General features: G+C 42.7%; 1 protein-coding gene across 1 annotated transcript in view; it reads right to left on the bottom strand.

Moving 5' to 3' along the window:
• Positions 1 to 8919: 8919 nt before the first annotated feature.
• The window catches only part of spag17 (sperm associated antigen 17), a 40688-nt gene continuing 23076 nt past the window's right edge, over positions 8920 to 26531 (bottom strand). Inside the window, exons 27-47 of the mRNA XM_056300159.1 lie at positions 26299 to 26425; positions 25868 to 26040; positions 23601 to 23733; positions 23096 to 23505; positions 22062 to 22247; positions 21613 to 21743; positions 20781 to 20911; positions 20258 to 20391; positions 19950 to 20138; positions 18452 to 18565; positions 18118 to 18169; positions 17302 to 17392; positions 15756 to 15855; positions 15494 to 15602; positions 13987 to 14040; positions 11894 to 12030; positions 11514 to 11692; positions 10372 to 10432; positions 9768 to 9915; positions 9112 to 9276; positions 8920 to 8999 (exon numbers count right to left, since the gene is read on the bottom strand). Of these exons, the coding sequence (XP_056156134.1) occupies positions 8968 to 8999; positions 9112 to 9276; positions 9768 to 9915; positions 10372 to 10432; positions 11514 to 11692; positions 11894 to 12030; positions 13987 to 14040; positions 15494 to 15602; positions 15756 to 15855; positions 17302 to 17392; positions 18118 to 18169; positions 18452 to 18565; positions 19950 to 20138; positions 20258 to 20391; positions 20781 to 20911; positions 21613 to 21743; positions 22062 to 22247; positions 23096 to 23505; positions 23601 to 23733; positions 25868 to 26040; positions 26299 to 26425 (2856 nt within the window). The 3' untranslated portion in view covers positions 8920 to 8967. The remainder of the gene's footprint in view (positions 9000 to 9111; positions 9277 to 9767; positions 9916 to 10371; positions 10433 to 11513; positions 11693 to 11893; positions 12031 to 13986; positions 14041 to 15493; positions 15603 to 15755; positions 15856 to 17301; positions 17393 to 18117; positions 18170 to 18451; positions 18566 to 19949; positions 20139 to 20257; positions 20392 to 20780; positions 20912 to 21612; positions 21744 to 22061; positions 22248 to 23095; positions 23506 to 23600; positions 23734 to 25867; positions 26041 to 26298; positions 26426 to 26531) is intronic.

The raw sequence follows: 26531 nt of genomic DNA, 5'->3' as shown, positions 1-26531 counted from the left end.
ATTACTAGCAAATATTACATCTCCCTTTTTCTGAAAAGTGCTGCTTTCTCTGCAGAGATACAGACCACGTTGAGCACGTTTATAAACGAATACAATCTTAATAAGAAAGAATATGAAAATGGAACTCTTATATAACTGGACTGCAACAAAGTAGTGTAAAACATTTCCTTCCCTGTCTAAATGTGACACCGTAATAACATTTCATCTTTTTTTTTTTTTTTTTTTACATTCATAAGTCAAGGATTTGTCTTGGTTTGACCGTGCGACCTGACCTCGTGGTGTAACCAGGCTGTGTGTCTGGTTGTCGCTGATTGTTCGTGTCTGGAGGTTCAGCATGCTCTTGCTGATGGGCTTGTGTGTTGTTGTTAGCGCTGGTAACAGTCTGCTGTGAAGTGTGTGTGTGTGTAGTGTGAGTGTTCACTCTGCTTTGTCGCAGGTGTTGACGGTTGCGTTGGTAGATCTGACCTTCTTTGGTTTGGATGTGGTAGCTCCTGTCTGTGTTCGCTGGTCTTTCCACAGTTGCAGGTCTCCAGGATCCATCCTCCTGCCGGAAGCGGATTGGTGTGCCTGCGGGCAGGTGGGGCAGAGGTTTGGCTGTTCGGTTGTAGTATGCCTGCTGGCGCTGTTGACATACCTCTCTCCTTTTGTGAACATCCTCCTGACTGGCGATCTGTGGCTGCAGGTGTTTTGCTGTTGATGGGAGAATGGACCGCAGCCTCCGACTCATCAGTAGCTGTGCCGGTGATTTCAGGTTGTCCACCGGTGTGTTGCGATACTCCAGTAAGCTCATGTAGGGGTCTTTGTTCTCAGCTTTGGCTTTGTCCAGGATGCGTTTGGCCGTCTGGACAGTCTTCTCGGAGAGGCCGTTGCTCTGTGGGTAGTGGGGGCTTGTGGTGGTGTGTGAGAAACCCCATGTCTGTGAGAAGTTGCGGAACTCACCAGAGCTGTAGCACGGACCGTTGTCGCTGATGATAGTCTCGGGGATTCCGTGTCGAGCCATTGCTGCTTTCAGCTTCATGATGACGGCAGATGAGGTGCAGCTGTAAAGTCTTTCTAGCTCGAAGAATCTGGAGTAGTAGTCCACAGTGACTATGAAGTCCTGTGAGTTCCATGTGAATAGGTCTGTGCCTATCACTTGCCACGGCCGCTCGGGTATGGCGTGTGACATCATTGGTTCCTTTGCATTTGCGCTGCGCCGTTCTTGGCATATGCTGCAGTCTGCTACCGCATCCTCGATCTGTTTCCCCATGCCAGGCCAGAACAGTAAGTCTCTTGCTCGGCATTTGCTTTTTTCCACGCCAAGGTGGCTGGCATGGATGCGCTGTATCATGTCCTTGCGAAGCTTTTGGGGGACAATGATTCTCTCACCTTTGAACAGGATACCGTCCATTTCTGAGATTTCTGCTCTGTGGTTCCAGTATTCCTGGATGCTGAGCGGGCAGTTTTTCTTTGTGTCTGGCCAGCCAGTGAGTGTGGCTCGTCTGAGTGCGGTGAGCTGTGGATCTTGCGCTGTTTCCTGCTTGATTTCTGTGAGTCTTGTGTCGCTCACAGGGATGTTGCTGAGGACTGTGTGCACTTGGGCCTCCATCCCTTCCTGTAGGTCACTGTCGTGGTGTTCTATTGACTTGCGTGACAGTGTGTCGGCCACCGGTATGTCCTTACCGGGGCGGTGGATGATTTGGATGTCGTATTTTTGGAGCGCCAGGATCATCCGTTGCAGCCGGGGTGGTGCTGCTGCCAGTGGCTTTTTTAGTATTGCCTCCAGAGGCTTGTGGTCTGACTCCACAATCACTTTTCGTCCATACATGTACTCGTGGAACCTCTTGCAGCCGAAGACCACAGCGTAGAGCTCCTTCTCTATCTGTGCGTAGTTTTCTTCAGTGCTGTTGAGTGACTTGGACGCATAGGCAATTGGTTTGCCATCTTGGAGCATGACAGCCCCAAGGCCACTTTTGGATGCATCCACTTGGAGTCGCAGCTCTTTCTGCGGGTCGAAATATGAGAGTACTGGACCTGGGTGCTGTGTAATGAGATTCTTCATCTCTTGGAACGCCTTGTCGTGGACTGCATCCCACACAAACTCACTGTCCTGTTTCAGAAGCTGTCTGAGGGGTGAGTTTATCTGTGAGAGGTGTGGAGCGAATCTGGCGAGGTAGTTGATCATGCCGAGGACTGTCTCCAGCTCTGCTTTGTTCTGTGGGGGTTGCATGTCCTTGACCGCCTTCACCTTGTGTGGGTCTGGTTTGATGCCTTCGTGTGAGAGCGTGTGGCCGAAGTAGCTTACCTCGGACACGCATATGTGACACTTGTCGGGGTTGAGCCGCACCCCTCGCTCCCTTGTGCGCTTCAGCATCGCTCTGAGACGCTGGTCATGTTCCTCTTTAGTCTTGCCGAACACTAGTATGTCGTCCACTATGGCCGTCACACCGTCCAATCCTTCATATGTTTCATCCACGCGTCTCTGGAACTCGTCTTGAGCGGACACGATTCCGAATGGCAGTCTGAGGAAACGATACCTGCCAAACACTGTGTTAAATGTCGTCAACATTGAGGATTCAGTGCTCAGTTTGATGGCCCAATAGCCTGACCGCGCGTCTAACACGCTAAAGTACTCAGCTCCAGCGAGCTTTGTGGTGGCGTCCTCCAGCGTGGGGAGGGGGTAGTGAGGTCGTTGTATCACTTTGTTAAGAGCTCTGGGGTCTAAACACACTCTAAGTTTGCCTGTCTTTGGCTTCTCAACAATAACGAGTGCGTTCACCCATTCTGTGGGTTCTGTTACCTTACAGATTATGCCGCCTTTCTCCATGCTGTCAAGCTCGTCCCTCAGTTTGCTGCGTAGGGCGATGGGGATTCTGCGTGGCGGGCAGACGACCGGCGTTGCATCTGGTGTGACGCGGAAGGTGCACTCGCCTGGGAACTCTCCTATTCCCTGGAAAACATCTGCATACTCATCCATTATGCTCTGTGATGTGACATTGTTTTCCTCGCTCACAGCCATCACTATTTTTACCAAGTTTAGGTCACGGCATGTTTTCATTGCCATGACTGGTGGGGCGTTTGTGTCAATGACGTAAAAGTCCAGCATCATTGCATTGTCTCTGTACTTACATTTGAGTTTGCATGTGCCTTTCACGCTCAGCGCGCCTCCTCCATATTCAGTGAGTCTGTGTATTGCTGGTTTCAGTGTCACATTTTTGAACAGCGCCTGGAACAGGTTGGTGGGAATAGTATTGGCCTGTGCCCCAGTGTCTAGTTTAAACTTTACCTTCTGTGGAGGTGTGCCTATTCCAACCTCTACGTAGGCCTGCTCGTTGCTTTTTCCGTTGTTCTCTATTGAGATGCAGTCTATGTACAGCTCTGTCTGTTCTCCCACAGCGGTGCTCTCCACTGTAATGTTGTCGAAGTACAGTTCTTCCTGCTCTCTGTCAGTGGTGTACTCTTCTGGGTTCTCTCCGACGGCATGTACTGTGCCGCGGTAGTACTTTGTCTGTCCCTGGGAGCTAGACTTGCATACTTTAGCAAAATGATTGAGCTTCTTGCATTTAATGCATTGTTTACCCTTAGCTGGGCAAGTGGCTTTAGCGCCGTGTAGCCCTCCACAATAGCTACACGCCCTGGCGGCGGTGCTAACGTCCCTTTGTCTGAAGTTAGCGTTAGCTGCTTTGGGTGCGTTCGGTTTGTAAGTCTTTCTGCCTATTGCGTGCACCGTTTCATGTGTGCTGCCCTGGCCCATAAACGTTAGCTGTTGCTTTGCTAGCTCGTGTGAGCGGGCTACATCTATGGCTTTTTCTAGCGTTAGCTCAGCTCCCTGGCTAAGTAGCTTTTCTCTCACTCTGGGTGAGTTGGTGGCAAACACGATGCGGTCCCTGACCATCTCGTCGGCATTTGGGTAGCCACAGTCTTTGACTAGGAGCTTTAGCTCAGTTATAAATTGTTCTAAGGATTCACTCTCTCCCTGCATCTTTTCATGAAATTTATATCTGGCATAAATCGGGTTTGCTTTGGGGGTGATGTACTCAGTGTACTTATCGTAGTACGTTTCTAGCTTCTTGGCTTGTTCTCCGCTGAGTGTCCAAGTGTTGTGCACATCTCGCCCTTTTTCCCCTATCCAGAGCAGGAGGTAGCTGCATTTCTCCTCTTCGTTCTTCCCGCGCAGGGGGCCCTTGAACATTAGCTCCGTTGTTTGTCGAAATCGTCTCCATGCTTCAGGTAAGTTCGCCGATTCCCAGTCCATCCGTGGAGCTGGAACGCCGTACGAATCCATATTGGGTATTTAAATCCCACTTCTGACACCATGTAATGATCTGTGCCCTCTGGCTATGTTAACTTATAACATTAATGAAGCAAGGACGACTTCTCTCGTGCTGGGTGTTTATTCACCGACCGGATTCCCACTGACGTTGTTACGTACATCACGTGACTTTGTTGTGGCGCTACGGAAAGCCGTAAGGGACATTAGCAAATCAAATATTACTAGCAAATATTACAGTTGCTGTTGCACATGCATTAAAGACGATCGTTGTTTTCCTGTTAAATTACATAGTTGAGCAAACCCAGATCGCTCGGTTCAGCAGTTTTAACACCAAAACACAAATTATTAAAAATTAAACAAATTAAACATTTGCCACAAGAAAACCAGAACCAAACTGTACTAAACTGTATGAAAATTGAGGAGTGTGAGCTGGAGGGAATTGTTTGCTGTGCTATTGTACCAGTTATGGAGAAGTTTTACAATTTTACTGTGTTATAAACTACTAAAAGTCTTGTATCATGACATCTCTAACATCACTAAAATAAAGCAGCATACTGACATTAGACTGGAGGGCTATGTCTCTGGGGAGGAAATAAGTTTGGCTTGATGTCTTGCTCAGAATCAGAATCAACTTTACTGACCAAGTGTGCTTCTGCATACAAGGAATTTAACTGGTTTACAGTAGTCTCTACTTACATATATCACAACAAAGTAATGGAAAAAATGAAAATAAAATAGGAATAATAGCAATAGAATAATGGAAGGAAGTATGTATGTACAACATGGTATGTTCAGCCAAAACACCATACAAAAAAGTGCTACAGCTGAATGGAAAGGAAAAGCTTCAAGTTCCTCGGTCACACCAGCCATGTGGTGAAAAAGGCACAGCAACGCCTCTTTCACCTCAGGTGAATGAAGAAGTTCTACAGAGGCACAACTGACAGCGTCCTGACTGGATGCATCACCGCCTGGCATGGGAACTGTACTGCCCAAAATCACAAAATGCAGCAGAAGGTTGTGCGGACAGCCCAGGACATCAGTGGATGTGAGTTCCCCTCCATCCAGGACATAGATAACGGACGTTGTGTCAGCAAAGAATGCAGGATTATCATAGACCCCCGCCACCCTAACTATGGACTGTTCTAGCTGCTACTGTCAGGCAAGTGGTACCGCAGCCTCAAAGCTCGGCCCAGTAGGCTCCAGAACAGCTTTTTCCACCAAGCAGCCAGGCTTTTGAACAAAGAACATTAAAGACACTAAGCCTGGTGCCAGACTACTGAGCTATGGTCTTCAGCGGATCATCAGTTTACAAACACACACACACACACACATACCTTGGCATACACAAACACACACAAATACGCAAACAACTACACACACATATGCGCATTTATTAAGGCTGGGCCTACACACACACAGCACCTTATATACACAAACACTATTATTATGACTGCTCTTTTTTTTGTTATTTTATTGCTATTGTTGCTGCAGTGTTGAGGAGCCTAAACACAAGAATTTTACTCCCTTGTACTTAGAGACGTAACAATAAAGGATCTTGAATCGTGAATGTTCAGCGTACAAGTCATGGAACATAAAACGACAAAATGATGACACAGAATGAAATATCAGGCTACATACTACTGACAGCATGTGACTGACTTCACAGACTTTGTAGCCACGAAAACAATCGCCCTGCATTTATTCCATCCATTCATTCATCCATTATCCAAACCACTTATCCTGCTCTCAGGGTCACAGGGCTCTGCATTTATCATTATAGTTATGTTTTTTAGTTATAGTTACAAGTATAAGTCAGTTATAAGTATTTATAGTTACAAGTTATTGGAACTTGGATTTTAATTACTTTCTCATCAGCTTCAGCCACTGCGCGACGTCTAGAACACTTCCCCTAATGTCCCTGTAAGGTCCTTGGGACGTTTTTTGAACGTCCCACAATAAAGTCCCTGTGACATCCCGGGGACGTCTAGAAGACTTTCCCTTAATGTCCCTGTAATGTCTGCGGGGCATTTTTTTTTAACATCCCACAAATAGTCTAGAAGACTTTCCCCCCCACTGTCCCTGTAAGGTCCTCGGGACGTTTTTTGAACGTCCCACAATAACATCCCTGTGACGTCCCGGGGATGTCTAGAAGACTTTCCCTCAACGACCCTGTAATGTCCTCGGGACGTTTTTTCAACGTCCCACAATAACATCCCCGTGACGTCCCGGGGACGTCTAGAAGACTTTCCCCTAACATCTCTGTAATATCCTCAGGATGTCCCACAATAACGTCCCTGTGATGTCCCAGGGACATCTAGAAGACTTTCCCCCAACGTCCCTGTAATGACCTCGGAAGTTTTTTTTAACATCCCACAATAACGTCCCCGGGATGTCCCTGTGATGTCATTAGAACATTGAACGTCGCGCAATAACGTCCCCGGGATGTAATGAAAACCCTACACCATGACATCTATCGGACATTCGGAGGACCTTTAGGGGACGTGCTGGGGACGTTTTTTGTTTGCTGGATTGATCTGGGCCAGACTCTTTGACTTGTAGTTTCTCCACCAAAGTTCTCCTCTCAAATGGGTTTTGGAGAAGAGATCTCATTGAATTTGGGGGTGGCTGAAATCTTGTCTTTTTTCTTCTTTCTTTTTTTAAGCAAATCTTTAATATAGCAACGGATTTAGTATATAGAGGACAGTTTACAAAACGAACATACATAACAAAGGAGCCAGGGGTACATTCCATTACATAAAGCTATTAAAAGACATACATAAATTAAAAGTTTTGACAGCCTTTTTGTTTGTAGAAGAAGAAATGAGTTTTACATATTGTTCAATTTCTTTAAAAAAAACAACAAAAAAATTTTTTGTTTGTGAATTTGCTTTTGTGAATAAAAACAATAACAACACGAACAATAATCACAATGAGAATCACGTATTTTTTAGGCTTGGGGATCGATGTAATCAGACCCTGAGTGAAACTAGGCGGAAGAGTGTTTGTTATCTAGGCTTTCTGATAAAAGCGGTAGCAGAAATGCAGCTAACTGACTAGAAAAATATTTGTAAAATTCTGTATATATGCCATCGGTGCCAGGGGATTTATTGTTCTTAAGTAGGTTAATTGATTCAGTAACCTCCTTTATGCTAAGAGGGGTGTCACAGTGATCTTTATCAGCTGTATCTATAGATTTCAAATCATTTACTGAATTCAGAAATAAAGATGTGGCCTCTTCATTAAACTTTGAACTATACAAGTTACTATAGAAGTTACAGCAGAATTTGGAGATTAATTTGGCATTGTCAGTTATGACACCATTAATATTTAGCTGATGAATATAATTATTTTTAGAATGATATTTTTCCAGCCTAAAGAAGTATGCAGACTTTTGCTCTCTTTCCTCTAGCCATCTCTCCCTGGATCTGACAAAAGCTTCCTCTGCCTTCCATCGATATATGCCATCCAACTTACTCTGAAGGTCTATCAGGTTCATCTAATCCTCCTCCGAGAGGTCGTCAGGCAGCCTTTGATAAAATGAGGAGATTTTAGTAACCACCTCTTCTTCCTCTGCCCTTCTAGATTTGGCAATAAAACTCCCATATCTTCTTAAAATGTACCTATCTCAAACTTCAATAGCTCCCAGTGAGTGCCATAGCACTTCATTTTTACCTTATTCCAGAACTGAGTAATTAATTTACTGATCTCCGTTTTAACTACTTCGTGTTCTAACAATTAATTGTTTAGTTTCCAGTAAGTAGATCTACCTGACATTGTAATATTTACAAGAATAATGCTGGATAATTTCACACTCCTGCACCTCAGCTCCTCTGACATTGATATATATATTATTGCTGTAACATAACCAACCTTGCTTCTTTTCAGGAAGCCCAAAAAACTTACAATTACATGCACTGGATGAGGTTCACGAGTCACTGGGTAGTTCATTCAACTCAGAAAACCAAAATAATTGATTCAATCAATCAATTGAGTAACTGATCTTTAAAAGGTGTTATGAGGTGTCTGTGAATGTTCTCATTCATCCAGATCATGGTTATCCAAAGGAGTTGAATCAAGTGCATCTGGACTTGGTATATATCCGTGAAGACATTTCGCCTCTCATCCAAGAGGCTTCCTCAGTTCGTGCCTTTCTAACTACACCAAGCTAGTCTGACTGGCTGGCGATGAGACTCAGAATTTATCCTCTTTGGCCATGGACATCTATAGCTCTGACAACGACTCCAAAGAGGGTGTTATGAGGGTTTCACAGAATAGAATGAAGAACAGAATTGACAATGCGGTTGAAATAGATTTAATTAAAAAAAATTGTCCCTTGATATTATGATTATGGTTTGTTGTAGTTAAGAAGACAACCGCAGTGTTGTTTGTGAATTATTAACTTTGATAATTAAGCAAGCATTTCGTTTGCACCTTCAAAATAACCAGGCGTATGCTAGTTTAAAGAATGACATGATACGATAGGGAATCTGAAGTTTAGTTAACAACAAAAGCATCATATACCAGCTTAGCACTGCAGCTGTCTGTGAGACGAAACAAGACATTATAGATGTATTTCCCAGCACAGACCATCATAATGATATTCAGTTAAAGAACTGCCCAAAAATCACTTTTGAAAGTTTTAAAAGTGTTTATTTAAACAGTAGGACCTTGGATGATGCTCTGTGACGTCAGACTCAAGATGGTTGATGGACACTTCAGAGACTAGCAGCAGGATTTGGGAACTCTCCTGAAATTTACAGCACAACATGCATACAACAATTGCTTAAATGATACACACAATCATTCTTACTGTCACACACATCCGGAGACGTAGAACAGTTTTTATGGAGGACACCAACCTGGGTTTGCTAAAGTGGTCAGAGGAGGGATCTGTTTGTGTGACGATACCACTTTCTGTCTCACTGGTGGGATGGAGGCCAGTCGCTGGGCCCTGGAACCTTTCTTGTTCCCCGTATTGATATTGTCCTTAACCCAAATGTCATATAACTTCTCAGGTAGGATGGGTGGGAGCGTTAAGGTTAAAGGTTACCAGCCAGTATTAAGGGTGTTATGTGTAATATTTAATCTTTCCTGGGACTAACCTGACCAGTAAATATCAACAGGATTTGTTTGCCTTGTTTGCTTTGAATTGTTGTTGTTATTCACATCATTGAAAAACAGAGGTTAGGATTTAAACAGGATTAACACAGTGCCTTTAACTTCTGCTCTCATTGGTCTGGTTTTCCAGTAGGGCAGAAAATGTTCTGGCCCAACCAAATTCTCTTTTCTCCCACACATAAAACTGCAACTTACTGGAATGCAAAATTAACCATCTATAATTTCAGCGACTCTGTTCTGGGTTTACTGTATAAATCTAAATCTGGATTCTAGGCCGGTGGCTCAGCCCAGGGCACTGTTTACTTTCTGAGATCATGATAAGCATTTGAAAATGAGACAAAATGAAGACAAGAGTGAAATCTAATTTCCTAATACGGCACGACACGTTAAAGGATATTAGCAGTGACAGGGAGGTAGAAGATGTCCGTTTCAGTGTGGATGTGAATGTAATGAGAGACGTAGCTCTTTTGTTTTATCTGGCCGCTTTTGTCTGCAGACGTGGCATATAGCTGTACCTGCAGCTCAACCTGCAAGCCTGCAGCCACCTAGAACACACACAAAGACCGACAAAGGGACAGAGAGGCAGACTCTAATTTCACCGTTTTGTATGTACAATAGCAGAGTTGATTACTTCCATTCATAATTAAACTTTATAACTTTTTGTTAAATTTATAAAAATACAAAATAAGCCAGAATATAGTTGTAACTGAGCTCTCTCTCTCTGTATGCCAGAAGGAGACAACTGCTTCACAACCCACGCAATGTATCATGGCTTCATTTCTCCTGATTGATTTTAGAAAATCTATTAATAATATTTAGAAATCTAAGATTACTTGAGCTGCAATATCAGTTGCTGCATGCAGAGCTATATTTGTGCATGATGAAATCAACAATAATGATGATACACAATAACAACAATACCATTGCACAAATGCAATACATCAATGACAAAGTTAACAACAAAAAATCATAGGTGACAGCAAAATGAAATAGAAACTCACAGGTCCGGGTTTATAGATGACTCGGAGGCCTGTAGCTGGAGGAAGCTGTTTTACACTGAATCTGACAGAAAGAATGAGAGGAAACAAACCACAAATAGTAAGAGGATGAAGATTTTCCTATCATGATCCTATCCTGAGATGACTCACATGGCCAACAACTATAATCTTCTTCTCCTTGACCTTCTTATCTGGAGATACGAGGATATTGAGTAAATGTCCTCAAAAGGCCTTTTTTTCAGGTGCAGGGTTCATTGTATCTGTTGCAGATGCAAACAAATATTCCCATAGTCACGCTCCCGGGCTCTACCACCAGTCTAAACAATTAAATGGCACAAATGTTTAAACACCATGTGGCAGAATGTTTTATTTAGTCTCTTTTTATTCAGAGACTTTTTACTAATTTTGATTCTATTTTAAAATGAATGGTCAAATATCTTCAAGATCTAATGGAACCACATTACTTCTGTGGTATATAAATGTTGCAATACAATTTAGATCACTATCTGAGTGTGTTACCCAATAGATACAGTGGCATTTTTTTTCCTCAAAATTCTGTCAATTGTCTGTACTGTGCAATTACGAGCTTGAAATTTTTATCAGCAAGGCCACTATGTCAATCTAGGGTAGGAAAGTAGCCAACATTTTATGAGTTTAATGAATGTTGAAGCCTGAAATGTTTTTATAATCACACTAATACTACAATCTGATCATGTTTGAAAGGCTTGGGAGCCTTTGGGCCTGAACCTTTTGTTAAATTTCTATCTTTTTTCTACCATGTAAGTCAGGTGAATTGGCCGTACTACATTGTCCCTAGGTATGAATGTGTGTGTGTGTGTGTGTGTGTGTGTGTGTGTGTGTGTGTGTGTGTGTGTGTGTGTGTGTGTGTGTGTGTGTGTGTGTGTGTGTGTGTGTGTGTGTGTGTGTGTGTTGGCCCTGTGTTGGCCTGGCAGCCTGTCCAGGGTGTCTCCCCACCTGCCGCCCAATGACTGCTGGAATAGGCTCCAGCATCCCCGCGACCCTGAGAGCAGGCTAAGCAGTTCAGACAATGGATGGATGGATGGATGGATGTTCTACCACTACCACTGCCTCTGTTCTACCGCTGCCTCTGTTCTACCACTGCCTCTGTTGTACCACTGCCTCACCTGCAGTTGTCGACACCCACATTCTTCATCACTACTGTGACAGCATAGGACGTTCCCTCCTTTAGCGTGCCAAAGCTGACACTGGATGGGAGGAACTGGAAGCCCCGTCTTATGGTAGTTGGGTCACGCAGAGATACAGTGCGACACCTCCTTCTGACAGGTTCCTCCACCGACAGGAACTGGGAAAAGACAAGGGAGAGAGAGATTTGTGTGTGTGTGTGTGTGTGTGTGTGTGTGTGTGTGTGTGTGTGTGTGTGTGTGTGTGTGTGTGTATGCTGTTGGGGTATGAAAGCATGTGTATCTGATTATCATCTATGTGATTACATTATGTGTGTTTCTCCGTTGTGTGTGTGTGTGTGTGTGTGTGTGTGTGTGTGTACCTGGTGATTGGGTATGCTGCAGGGTTTTGAGCCCAGTATGGAGCTTGGAAGATTGATTTTAGTCTTCCTGGGTTTTCCAGTTACATCCAGCTGAGCAGAATTACTGTACCCTGATGAACCTCTCAGGATGTTGTCAACTGGTATGGACACACACACACACACACACACACACACACACACACACACACACACACACACACACACACACACACACACACATATGAAACTAGTGATGGGTTTCATATGCATATCAAACCGATCACCGGTTTCGGTCATCATGCATTTGTACTGTTTATAAACTGAGACTGGCGAAGTCAGTTAGCTAAGTGATGAAACGTTTCTCCCACTAAACTTTGTGTCCAGATGAACTGATTCAACTTTCCAGAAGCACTGGATCTCGTTAGTTAACGCCTATATTATATACGTGCATACATCTAGAAGCTAACGTTGGTCACTCACCAAGACACCTGCCCAGTTCTCCACTGGTTCTCCTCACACCACAACTCTCCCCTCTGACCATTATTCCTTCGAACCCTGGTCTGTTCCTGGTCTCTTGAACAACTAGCAGGCTCATAGATATAAGGCTGTGGTCCGTCATATGCCTCTGAATAAAAATTTACAGCCTCTTCAATTTCAAAACCCGTGTAATTTCTTATTGTTCAACTTGACCGCTCTCCCATGACACCACTTCCAGTTTGGCTTTTTTTTATATGCACAAGTAAAATTCTCTCACAGAAACTATTCTAAAAGTCACTGTAGTGTGTGTGTGTGTGTGTGTGTGTGTGTGTGTGTGTGTGTGTGTGTGTGTGTGTGTGTGTGTGTGTACATATATATATATATATCAACACGGCAACAGGAAAAAAAGATTTTAATACAAAAAAAAGTATTAAAATCTTTTTTCCTGTATCCGTGTTGATATTCCGCTCTGCATTAGTTGAGCACTCACAACACCATTGACGGTTTCGGGGAAAAAAACACTATATATATATATATATATATATATATATATATATATATATATATATATATATATATATGTTCTGCTCCTCATTTGTTGAGCAATTTTATCAACAACACCATTGATGGTTTCCAGGGGGAAAAACTGCTTTAATATTTTGGGGGTTTTTTTAAATGAAAATCTCGTTCCTACATTTTCCTACACATTGATTCACTGGGGTTTCTAACCTGCAAACCGTTCTTTAACGTTAGAGTGTTGACTTTAAAAAGACCATTGACTTCTGGTGGCTCTCCACTGTCGGAAAATCACTGTCTGAACTGTGATTTCGATTGATTTTTTTATGTAATTGATATAATCCAAAAACGGAGACCATGTGTTATATCTTTGTGCAAATGCCACCAATTTAAAATTCCTGTACAGCTATTTTCTTCAGTGATATTAGAAGTCTGTCCATGTCCCCAAAATGTCCCTGCAACAGCTCTGTAATGAACTGGATTCAATGGGAGCGGGATGGGAGTTCTACGTAGAGGACTATAGAGTGAGCTCATTGGCAAAATGGAAAAAAAAAACACTTTCGGACACTGCTTGGGTCATTTTCACTGCGCCGTTAATTGCATCATTGCTGTCGCACAATTAAACATGTCAGATCAATGTCGGCTGGTGGACCATCCACACTACCAGCATGCATTTTTGTGATAAATACTGTTATACTGAGCGTATTTTCCCAAATAAAAAAATACAAAGTATTTTGTGGCACATTTGTGCTGTGAGCACTGCTCACACTAAACACAACACAACTCATGGATGTCATCATAATGAAAAACAAACTACAACAGGTTGCAATTTGCACGCTGCTCTCTCTCTTCTCATCAATTCTTTAAGTGCAATGCTTGATGGTATATAGTGCTTGGTTAATGACCATCGTTGTACACTATTTTTCGTGATGCATTGTGGGATACTTTGAGTCCACTATATAGGGTATAATAATTCTCACTATACATTCAGACAGAACTACAAAATGGTGAACCTACTATATAATGGGCTATAATAGTGAGTAGTGAGTGATTTCGGACACAGTGCAGAACATGCTCTGTATCAAACGACAGAGCAAAATGAGGTAAGGGGAGGGACAAACCTGCAGTCTGAGGCGTTGGATTGGTTGGCCTTCCTGGAGGCATTGCATCACTTCCTGTTGTTTGACTAAAAGCAAAAGGTAGAGTACAATATATCACTCATGAGATGCATATACCCATCTAACAACAGAAATAATACAAAACAAATAATAATTTGAATAGATACTAACACTTTCTCCTTTAATGCCAGAATCTCATGGTAACCTTACTACAGAAAGTTGAATCAGTTCATCTGGACAGATTTATTGAGAGAAACGTGTCATCACTCATCTAAGTTACATCTTTAGTCTCAGCTGACTGCAGGTATCCCCACCCTTATAAACAGTACAACGGCATAACGACTGAAAACGCTGCGCCAGAAGTTGGTCCACCCCAAGGATCGGGTCCCCCGGCACAAACGGAGCAATATAGTGTACGCTGTTCGGTGCCGGGAGGATTGCTGTGAATTGTAAATCAGGGAAACCAAACAGACGCTGGCCAAGAGGATGCCACAACACAGAAGAGCTAACTCGTCGGGCCAGGACTCCACAGTCTACACCCATCTACAGACTAGTGGCAACTCCTTCGAGGATGAGGATGTTCACATCCTTGATAGGGAGGAATGCTGGTTTGAACGGGGTGTCAAAGAGGCCATCTATGTTAAGAGGGAACGACCATCGCTGAACTGGGGGTTGGGGTAGGGGGGCAAGAGTACACCTGTCGCCATCTCACAGTGCTGTGATTGCAACCATTCCCCAATCCTCTGTGAATAGTACACATGGCCATTGAAACTCTAGTTAACGGTCACGGCAATTTGCATATAAAACCAATCGATGGTTTCGGTCGTTATGCCACTGTATTGTTTATGAGGGTGGGGATACCTGCAGTCAGTTTAGACTGAAGAGGTCACTTAGATGAGTGATGACACGTTTCTATCAATAAATGTTGTGTCCAGATGAACTGATTCAACTTTCTGTGATTTTCTTATCTGAATTATTGAGCATACATAAAGTAGTAGTTTGCTAATTCCTAAATACAATTCTGTTCTCATAAAGAATGTTTTAATGATTAAGTGTAAATAATAATGATAATAATTAACTTGCCCCTTTCTGATTATAACAAATATAAAGCAACCTCGGACATTCACACCATCTAATTACCTTGCTGCATGACAGGGTGTTGGATTCAATGGTCTTTGGGCTTCAGGGCGCATGTGCAGATGCACACACATATACCAGACACACACAAACACAAGTGAGCACACACACATTGAAATTATATTTCATTAATTTGATCAACAATATCTTCAACAGTATCATCTTCTGTGATTTTGTGTTTCTGGTATGTAGCTAGTTTCTGTGTGTTACTGTCTCAAAACACTGTATGGCCAGTTGTTACCAGACATCTTTTTCCTGGTCCGTGGAACATCTACTGAAATTAATTTGAACCAAACATCAGCCTGTCACTTAACACAGGTAGCAGGGTCTCTCTGCTAAAAGTGAAAAAAATGTCTTTGTCACAGTCTCTTACCATCTTCTTCTTGGGGGGCATCTCTCAGGAAGGCCTTGCTTTCATCAGTCTTGGGGAATGGAGGGAGATCCATGGATAGACTCCTCATATCTGGTTCTTGAATGGCAAGCTGATTAGGGGAAAAAAGAAAAAAATGGCTACCCAATTGTCTTTTCCCTCTATTCACTCAGCCCACCATCAACTCTAAAATACCAAGGAATCATTCATTTACATCAAGTTCATTTAGCTCTAATTCCTATGATACAAAGAATAAGTTATATACACGTACCAAATGTAAGTGTGCATTTTCAGGGTGGAAATAAGGAACAATGATTTTCTTCCTTTGAGCCTCTCTGTGAGCCTTCTCCTCAAGTAGCTCCTGCCTGCAGTTTATACACACATTTTTACACAAAACACACACACACGCACACACACACGCATGCACGCACGCACGCACACACACACAGTGTTGTCGAGAGAATTACTGAACAGCAGGTGAGCTAGTGCAAATATAACTCAATGATGACCATCAAAGATGCCTCAGATTGCATATCTACTCTGCCACCAGTTTAAACTTTGGTTTTAAGCAACAACATTTTGCCACCATGCGATGTCAGAGAAAATACATGTTGATTTTTACTTTTACTGCCATATTACAGAAAAACTATGGAAACCATGGCACAAGGATGCTTTAGGGCCCGTAAGGGAGATCCTCTGTTCTGTGTAAAATAATATAAAAAGTGGAAGATGCAAAACTTTGACCTGTGTTGTGCAAGTCTTTTGGTCCATTGAAGGCAACTTCCTTTTCTGAAATGGGAGAGGAGGAAAAGTACAGTACAGGAAAAGAAAGAAAAGGAAAGGAGTCAAAAAGGAGGAGGTAAGGGAGGGGAGGTGTAACAGAGAAAAGATGGAGGGGGGTTTAGGGATAGAAGCATTATTGAATAGAGGAGAGGAGAAGGGAGGAGGTGAGAGGAGAGGTAACAGGAGAAATATCAAAGAACATGGGTGGAGATGAAAGGTGGAGAGAAGAAATTAGTGAGGGTTGTACTTTTTTTTTCTCCCCCTTTTTCTCCCCAATTGTACTTGGCCAATTACCCTATTTTCCGGGCCATCCCGGTCACTGCTCCAACCCCTCTGCCGATCCGGGGAGGGCTGCAGACGACCACATGCTTCCTCTGATAAATTTGGAGTCGCCAGCCATTTCTTTTCACCTGACAGTGAGGTGTTTCGCCAGGGGTACGTAGCACGTGGGAGGATCACGCTACCCCCCCACCCCTGAACAGGCACCCCAACTGACCAGAGGAGACGCTAGTGCAGCGACCAGGACACATACCCACATCTGGCTTCCCACCTGCAGACACAGCCAACTGTGTCTGTAGGGATGCCTAACCAAGCCAGAGGTAACATGGGGATTTGAACCGGCGATCCCCGTGTTGGTAGGTAACAGAATAGACTGCTACGATACCCGGACGCCACATGAGGGTTGTACTTTTAATAGGCTTTTTTTGCACATAAGCTGCAGATCTGTATGTGTAACTGATTGAAGTTTTGTTGACTTATTTCATAAATCCTATCACATCTTATTATCTTTACATGAGCAACACAAAAGAAATAAGCTTGCCAGCTTTGTTGTGTTTTCCGTCATAATTATTTGAATATGTACTCAAGGATGTCCCTGTTCAAGTTTACTCGTGTGTTTTTAATCATTATGAAATAACACGGCCACTCAAAACTTATTTTATCTTTAATGTGTGTCATAGCTGCATTATTTGAATCCAGCTGAACCTAGTGATTCATTCATTCATGCATGTCGGTCCTGTCTCTCCTACCTGTCACTTTGTCCTCTGGGGGTGTCCTCTGAAGTGTCCAAATGCACAACTGGGTCTACAACCTCTTTGTTGTACAGACTAGCCATGTCTTCTGTGAACACACACACACACACACACACACACGAACACACACAAAGGGTTAACTTCCATGTTTTGCCTCCCTAGTATAATGACGCATGCAATGAAGCTCTACAAATTATCTACACATTACAGCACTAGCTTATGCAAGTTAGTGCTGTATTACCATGTTTGTGATGAAATTCCAATTCCTTTTTTACTGATTTCCTAACTCCTGGGTTATTAGCCTCATCTGTCACCTATTGATAAGAATCAATACAATTTGTAACACCATGAACCAGATAACTTTGACCACGCCAACCAAAATGTCTCCACTTCAAAGTTCAGAAAATTCAAAATCTCTCCTTGTGGTTTCACAAAGTATCATGTACATGTATGTGGAACAAACATACCTTAGTTAGACAAATGCACATACGTTTTCACAGCAGAAATGTAGTTGTACAGCTTGTATAAAGCTTGTATATTAAGTTTGTATTATAGCTTGTAAAAGTGCTTCTGATTCTGATTCTGTATATTGACTCTGTACCACATAACGAAGCCATTTGTAACCTACATGTATGTCTTGATGCATGCTCAATAATCCAGGTAAGAAAATCAAAGAAGGTTGAATCAGTTCATCTGAATACAATGTCACAACCATATATATATATGGATACAACTATAAACGTATCCAGATGAACTGATTCAACCTTCTTTGATAACCTACATGTACTTGCAAGGTAGAAACTAGTCACGAACCTGAAGTCCTCTTGTTAAGTGTAGGATCTGGACATTCTGACTCTGGAAGAGACTAAAACATATATTACTCCATACATCTTACTATCATATATTACCTATTTTTGCATTTATGCATCTGTTTCTGTGTGTAAATGAGTAATATTTGTTCCATTATTCTCATATGTTAATGAGTTTTGTGAGTGTGTGTGTATGTGTTTGCTTTTTTGTTTAATTTGCGTATGCGCGTTTGTCTCAACTTCGCTTTATAATATGTACAGTATATGTACGTGTGTGTGTGTGTGTGTGTGTGTGTGTGTGTGTGTGTGTGTGTGTGTGCGCGCGCGCACATGCTGACCAGAATCAATTTGAGCAGATCACTAGCATGGACTCTCTCTTCCTCTGTACGTGGATCTTTAATTTTCATCTCCTCTGAGAGCTGCTCCCTCTGTAACAAATGCTCCATGTATTCCTACAGTCAAGGCCAGATCACAGCACACTATTATCCTCCTGCAAAGCAATCTTCTGAATACCTTTCAGAGAAAATCAAAATAAGCTTATTTTTCAAACAAGACCATTGGTATTTTTCAGAACTTATGTGTCCATATGTGTTCATGTAGCTGACCTCAAACGTGGACTTAAGATGAAATATGCACTGTAATAATAGTTGACTATTTCAGCCTTGAATTAAATTTCAAATTCAACTCTGATCAAAGTTAACATAAAATTACTCAAATTGTAAGAGACCCAAATAACATTCAAATATTGGGAGCAACACAGGGAAGGATAGACGAACGGGTCTAAAATTCCTCCCAACAGTACCACTTTGACAACAAGAGAAAAGACAAGGGAATATCACCACTGCCATATCCTGAAAAAATATAACTTTCTTAATTTTGATAATTTTTTGTTTTATTCAGATGTATGCCTGATGTTCAAGATTATTCATGGACTCGCACCCCCCCCCCCCCCGAGAGCATGCCTGGCCTCTCCCGACAGTGACAGAACTGTAAGGGTCAGCACCAGAGCATCTTCAAGGGGAGATTGGGTACCAAAGTTTAGGAAGACTACTTTTGGTCAATCAGCATTTTCAGTAAAAGTGGTGGGAAAGTGGAATTCCCTTCCCCCTAATGTTAGAGAGTCAGCCAGCTTTGCGGTGTTTAAAAAGCGTCTTAAGCTTTGGTTAAAATCAGCACAAACGTGTAATCCCAAATAAATGGCCTTGCTTTAATAATTTGCATATACTTTAGATTTCACTCAGGGTTTTTGTTTTACTTGTTATTCAGAGTAGTTACTATATTTTTCTTAGTCAGGAGCAGCCTAGGGTTCTGGATGGAATCAGCCCAGGTGCAACATGACCATAGACTGTGTGTAATTTATATTTCTTGCCATTGACTAGGCCAGATTGATTTTTATAGCTGTTGTCATAGTTTAGGTCAGATTGTTGTTTATTGATGTTTCAGGTCATATTACTATTTATATTTATTGTTGCTGAATAGATGAAATCCATATTTACTATGTTGTTGTCATATAGGCCAAATTGCTATTTATATCCACTGTTTTAAATAGATCAGATTGTATTTATAACTTTTGAGATTGGTTTTCTGATGTATTGTCATGTTTTTATTTTGTCTTGATTGTTCTTTGTCTGCCTGTCCAATAGTTTTTTTATGTATTGTTATGTTTTTACTTTTGTATTAATTGTTGTTTGTTTGCCTGCCCAGGGACTGCAGATGCAAATTAGCTGTCGGCTAACTCTGGTGCAATTGTAAAATTGTGCGTTGTCCCTGTCAAATAAACAATAAATGAAACAAAAATAATGTGCACGTGAGTCTGCAGCGATTGCTGTTTTTCACCTTCAGTCGCCAGTCTAGTGTGTTTCTGAGTTGGGTGGTGACTGGTCGATACTGGGTCAGTTCTCTGAGTTCCAGGGCCTCAGGACAGCTCCGAGCAGGCTGACCCTGAGACAAGGAGCCACAGGATCTGTCTCCTATAGTAAGACCAGGTCCCAGGTCAGTCCCAAACGGAGGACCCGAGGTCTTCCTCTGGATTAGGGAGAGACAAAAAGCGAGGCAAATGCATGTGTATATGGGTGTGTACTGTATGAATATACATACATGTATATGTATGTATGTATATATAAGTGCATTGTGTGTGTATGCACCTCGATTCTAGGGAAGTTGTGCCAGCTGCGGTTCCTGAGGTTGGTAGGGATGATCTCTGGGTTCTGTTTTTGCAGCAACCACTGGGACCACACACTCTGGTGGCTTGGCTTTAGGATGGTAATGGCAAACTCATCTGGTATACACACATATCAATGTGCTTACTTGTGTTACATCTCATGTAAATCTCTTTGCCTGAACCTCTAGAGGTTGATAACTCAAAACAAGCTGATTTAGAATACAAGTGTTAGCTTTAATGCTAAGCAATCCAACGCTACAACTTGGTGAGTTCTTGTCTTCAGCTGTGCACCAAACAGCCCGTGTCAACTCTAATCTCTACTCATGACAATGTCACCAATTATGAAGACAACACAGGACAGCCTGACTTAACTACTCTCCAATAGATTTCAAATTGAAAATATGAAAGTCAATTGCATGCAAGTCTCCATGTACATCCTAAATAGAGGGTTGTGTACCATAGATATTTGGTTGAACCCTCAGTATATCAAATGTTGAAGGCGGTACCTTGTGTGTCAGGTAATGGTTCCTTCAGCAACGCTATGGTTGGGTCAGAGTAGGCCTGGCTCAACACTTCCTCCACAGTCTGACAGCTCAGCAGTTCAGTACCGGAGCCATCCTCATGTACCACAAACAGCCTGGGATACAAATTATTTTTTATGAAAGCTTCAAATGATAATATACTATTTTAAGCAACATAACCCGTTTGTTTCATGAAACAACTAACACCCAGGGATTCCTCTGTTATTACAAGCACTCAGACCTTCTCACCTACCTCTCAATTCTCATAACTGCAACAAGCAAAATTACTCATTTAAAAGCTTTGGCCTTAGAAACAGGGTAGATCCATCCATCCATCTATTACCCAAGCCACTTATCCCGATAAGGGTCGCAGGATGCTGGAGCCTATCCCAGCAGTCATTGAGCGGCAGGCGGGGAGACACTCTGGACAGGCCTCTAGTCCATCACAGGGCCCTCACACACACACACACACACACACATTCACAACTAGGGGCAATTTAGCATGGCCGATTAACCTGACCTACATGTCTTTGGACTGTGGGAGGGTAGACCATTACCTGAAAATACAATGTGAAGGTGTCTGTCTTAATTTTAGAAAAGTATCAACTGTAAAAATTAGCTGTTTAGCCTTCTCTCCAGTTTATGATATACATGTAAGTTATCAAATCAAGAAAGTATTCAAAACACAAAGAAGTGAAGAGTAAAGCTATGGGTTGTTAGAGCAGCCAGCATAGGTGATTGACCATTCATAAAAACGAGATATGAGAATGATTCGACAAATTGGAAATAGCGCTTTAAATTATGTATGGAAGCCTACCTGGGACAACGTTCTGTATGTTTTTCAGGAAGCCCGGTCATCTCTCCATCTTTGTCTTCTACCTCCTCTTGTACCAGTGTGCTCTCGGCAGGACTGGAAACTACTGCTGTTATCTGTCCATCTTCCATTACCTGCACGCACGCACGCACGCACGCACGCACGCACGCACGCACACACACACGCACACACACACACACAGAGTAGTCAAGGTTAAAGGTTGTGGGAGCCTAAGACAATTTAGAAAGGTTTGATCAAATTGTTGACTGGTTTTCATGACTCCTGTCATCTACATATCACCCAGACCAGTGCGAACTGAGCTTTGCTTCTCACATTTTTATTGTTGATGTGAGGTTTTTTTTTTTCCTGCTTTTTTGGTCTAATTTATTTTCATTACTACAATGAGCCATTCACGTCAAACGAGTGGTTTCCTTGCAACCTATGTAGCTGACCTGGAAGTGGTTTCCATCAGGGTCTGTGACATCACAGGCCACTTTTCCGGTGTGACTCATGGTGTAGCTTCCTGTTTGGCTGCTGCAGGAATCACTCTCAGGAGTAGGGGTCACGGCAGAGTCAGGAAGGTACACACATGTGCCATCTACCTGAATCTGCAGCAGACCTGTATTGGAAGGAAATACCTAGGACAGACACACACACACACACACACACACACACACACACACACACACACACACACACACACACACACACACACACTTCTATATACAATCATGTAAAAATAAACAGAACTATAGTATTTATAGTATCTTTACCTGATGCATCTGTCAATTACGCACACACACATGCATATATATATATATATACAATCCAGTGAGTCAAGCAAATTCTTTATGAGACAGTACAAGCCTGTTTCATGCCATAAGCAATCATCAGCTGTCAATAAAGCTACACACATATCAATTAGCTTTATTAACTTTATTAACTAGTACACACACACACACACACACACACACACACACACACACACACACACACATATATATATATATATATATATATATATATATTTAGCACAAAAAGTAAGAAAATTTGTGTTTGGTAGATTATTTCTTTGTTGTAACAATGCTTCTTGGCAATAAATCTTATACCGGTGGAAAGCCTGTTTATTTCCCTTTTAAATGGTGCCCCATTTGTAAGGAACATGCATTTGTGGGATGAGCAGCAGAGCTGAGTATGTGGGTTGCACCCATGAAAAATTTGCTAAATCTTCTCTGCCAATGCCAAACAGCTTATTTTGCTGTTGCTATTGACTCTTGTTTTGAGCTTCTGGTACCCCAGGTGCTGACAATCAGGTGCCTGATATAAGATTTATTGCCAAGAAGCATCGTTACAACAAAGAAATAATCTACCAAACACACATTTCCTTACTTTTTGTGCTAAGTTTATATGTAGTAGACATCTTGTGTCTGGCACCAATCATCTCGGTTATTCTCATTTAATAGTATACATCAATAGTTCCCTCTACCTGGTAGGTTCCATGGCTGGTTGCCGTGACAACAGTGCCATCTGCCAGGAAGACATGAGCCGAGAGTCGCTCTGGGTACATTATCACAGTGGCATAGTCCTCCCTCTCCACCAGCAGCACCCGTTCTTTGGCCTGCACACCACCCGCCTTATCGCTCCCGCACACACTTGCCAATTCCTTTTCCTCACTGTCCTCACCCACGCTCAACATGGAATGTGCCCCATCATCGGACGTGCTCCCAGTCCCAACAACGCCAGTCTGCGCTCCACCATCAGAAGCTCCTTGGGTGAGCAGCTCGGAATACACATCATCCAACACGTTCTGTGCAGGGCACGTCATGCACATTTGCTCTGCACGATCGCTTGTATACTCAGACTTTGATTTGACACACACACACTCAGACCCATCTCCTGGAAAGATGACAAACACATGGACATGATGGGACACAAGACAAAAACAAATTTTCTGTGTGTGTACGTGTGTGTTTGTATGCGAGTTTGTTCACCTGTGTTTAGTGGTGTGTGTGCTTCTCTGTCCTGGTGGAGGCTGGTGATTCTGGTTCTGTCTGAGTGTTCCACAGTCAGAGTTCCATCTGGGCCCTGAACAGACACCACATGGTCCTCTCTGCTCAGCATCACCTGACACACAAATGGGGTCAGAGGGCTTACTTCAAAACAATTAGTGCTGTCAAAATGAACACGTTAATTTTTGCGATTAATTTGAAATATTTAACGCGTTAAAAAAATTGACACAATTAACATAGCTGTGTTTTGTTTACTAGGAAGTGACGGCTGAGCGAGGCTGTTTCACAGGCATATTGGGGATTCGGTTGTGCACTGCATGGAGAGCTGTCTTTTTTCCCCTACTCTGCTCCTCGCTGGACTATCACAGTGCGTGACCTTCATCTCTGCTTTCTCACAGAAGTAGGCTTCATTTGTTCCCAGCCCTCATCCCCTCATACAGAATATTGGAAACTCTACTAGCTGTGCCACTGGGGCACATATGGGGCTCTGTAATGTGCCATTATTAATGAACACGCAGTGAACATCGTGTATTCACGACACTTGAAATTCAACTGACACTTGAACATGGAACACATTTGTTTTGTTGGTGATTATCATTCATATTAGTTTATACAAGAAATTATTACCATGGCATGTGGGTGGCATAGGGATCTACTTCACTGCCTACCAACATGGGGATCGCCAGTTCAAGCCCCCGTGTTACTTCCAGTTTGGTTGGGCGTCCCTACAGACACAACTGGCCGTGTCTGCGGGTGGGAAGCTGGATGAATTATTACCTTCTAAGCTGATATATAATTTTAAAGGCCTTAATGGTTTTGAAACTCGACTGGGACTTTAACATATTGGCCTGGGTTTTGTTATTATTTCTGTGTGAGAAATGTGTCTTTCAAGCTGACAGTCCATTTTGATGGCCTTGATAGTTTTGTTGATCTGTAGTTCACAGGAGAGAATCTGTCCTCAAAGCTAAAAAGATGTTATTAAACAATAGTATTTGAATGTAAATAGACGTCCTTTGTGTTGATTCTTCATTAATTCCATGATTTTACATTTAGATACCCATTATAACAAGCTTCAGTCTTAAGAAGAAAAAAGCGATTAATCGCGATCCATCAAATTGTGCAACTAATTAGTTAATTCTTTTTAATCGATCGACAACCCTAAAAACTATATAAATGATTATCTCCATTTTCTGAAGAGACATACCCTTTCACTGAAAACATTAATTCTTATCTTTTCTTTTTTCTTTTTTTTTTTCAAATCACAATACTCTGACAATGATTGAATATCAAAATTCCGAAACAAGATTTGGACCAGCGGGGCGTCCAGATAGCGTAACAGTCTATTCCGTTACCTACCAACACAGGAATCACCAGTTCGAATCCCCGTGTTACCTCCAGCTTGGTCAGGTGTCCGTACAGACACAGTTGGCTGTGTCTGCAGATGGGAAGCCGGATGTGGGTATGTGTTCTGGTCGCTGCACCAGCGCCTCCTCTGGTCGGGGCGCCTGTTCGGGGGGAGGGAGAACTGGGGGGAATAGCGTGATCCTCCCATACACTACGTTCTCCTGGTGAAACTCCTCACCGTCAGGTGAAAAGAAGTGGCTGGTGACTCCACATGTATCGGAGGAGGCATGTGGTGGTCTGCAGCCTTCCCCGGCTCGGCAGAGGGGGTGGAGCAGTGACCAGGATGGCTCAAAGGAGTAGGGTAATTGGCTGGATGTAATTTGGGAGAAAAAGGGGGGGGGGGTTCAAAAAGAAAAAGATTTGGACCAGCCTCCATGGAAGTATTTTAGAATATGTTAGATGATAGATGGTGCACTCATAAGAGGAACCAAGGGTGCACACATCCAGAAAATAGATTTAGGTGCCAGACAAAAACTGCAAATCACAACTCAAAGGAGTGAGGTCTGCATACTGAAATACTCCCAATACTTATTTTAACCGGCAATGTTTCGATCTAGATGATGCACTCATGCACTTATTAAATAAATTAAATCAGAAAAAAATCTATTGATAACCATAATGAATTTAAGTTGATTTGAGTGAATAGTAATAAGTTATGTGAATGTGAGTTTTTGTGTGAGTGAAGGAGAGAAAGAGAGAGAGAGAGATAAAGGGACTGATGGATATGAAAGGAACAAGAAACTTGAGTTGTTCTTCTGTGATGTCTACCTTACACACTTCCAACATTCTCTTCACTACTCACCATTCATACCAGTAAGTGCAGTTTAAGTTACATGTACACTCACAGCCTTGGTGTAGGGGTCTGTGGCATGGTAGGCGAGCAGGCGGGTGCTGGGTGTGTGTTTGTGTGTGTTCCCCACCGTAGAGATGCGGGTCCCAGAGGGTGTCGTGGTTGACCAGCAACCTCTCTGAGGGGTGGGGACAAACTGTGGTTCAGCCTCCTTCTTGGCACTCTTCCCTATACATACAAAGACACACACACACACACGCACACATACGTGCACACACACAAATTCAACTTAAGTGTGACCTCATGCTAAGACCTGGTGGCAACGTAACTCTTCACTAAAACCTGAAGAGAGTACAAACTTCCCACACTAGGCGGCAGCTCCACTAAAAGGTGTGTGCACTTGAGTATCAGTGAGAGTCTGTGTGAGAGAGGGAGAGACAGACAGAGAGACGAGAGAGAGATAGAGATGTGGTCTTGAACTGTAACCTCTCTTATTGTCCTGGGTTTCTTTTGGTATTGGTGGGGGCGTCTTTTCCTCTTCCACCTCAGAGTCAGGAACCCACACTGGGCCAGAGTCTGGGCTGAAACTCACCGAACCATCCGGAAACAGCACCTACACATAGACACAGCTGACAGATCTGTGTGCATGTATGTGCATGTGTATGTGCGCGTGTGTGTTTATGAGTATGTGTTTACCATGTGTGTTTGTATGTGTGCAT

This window comes from Lampris incognitus, chromosome 20, assembly GCF_029633865.1.
Source record: "Lampris incognitus isolate fLamInc1 chromosome 20, fLamInc1.hap2, whole genome shotgun sequence".
Lineage (NCBI taxonomy): Eukaryota > Metazoa > Chordata > Actinopteri > Lampriformes > Lampridae > Lampris > Lampris incognitus.
The sequence above is the reverse complement of the archived record's forward strand: the minus strand, read 5'-3'. Positions and strand labels throughout refer to the sequence as shown.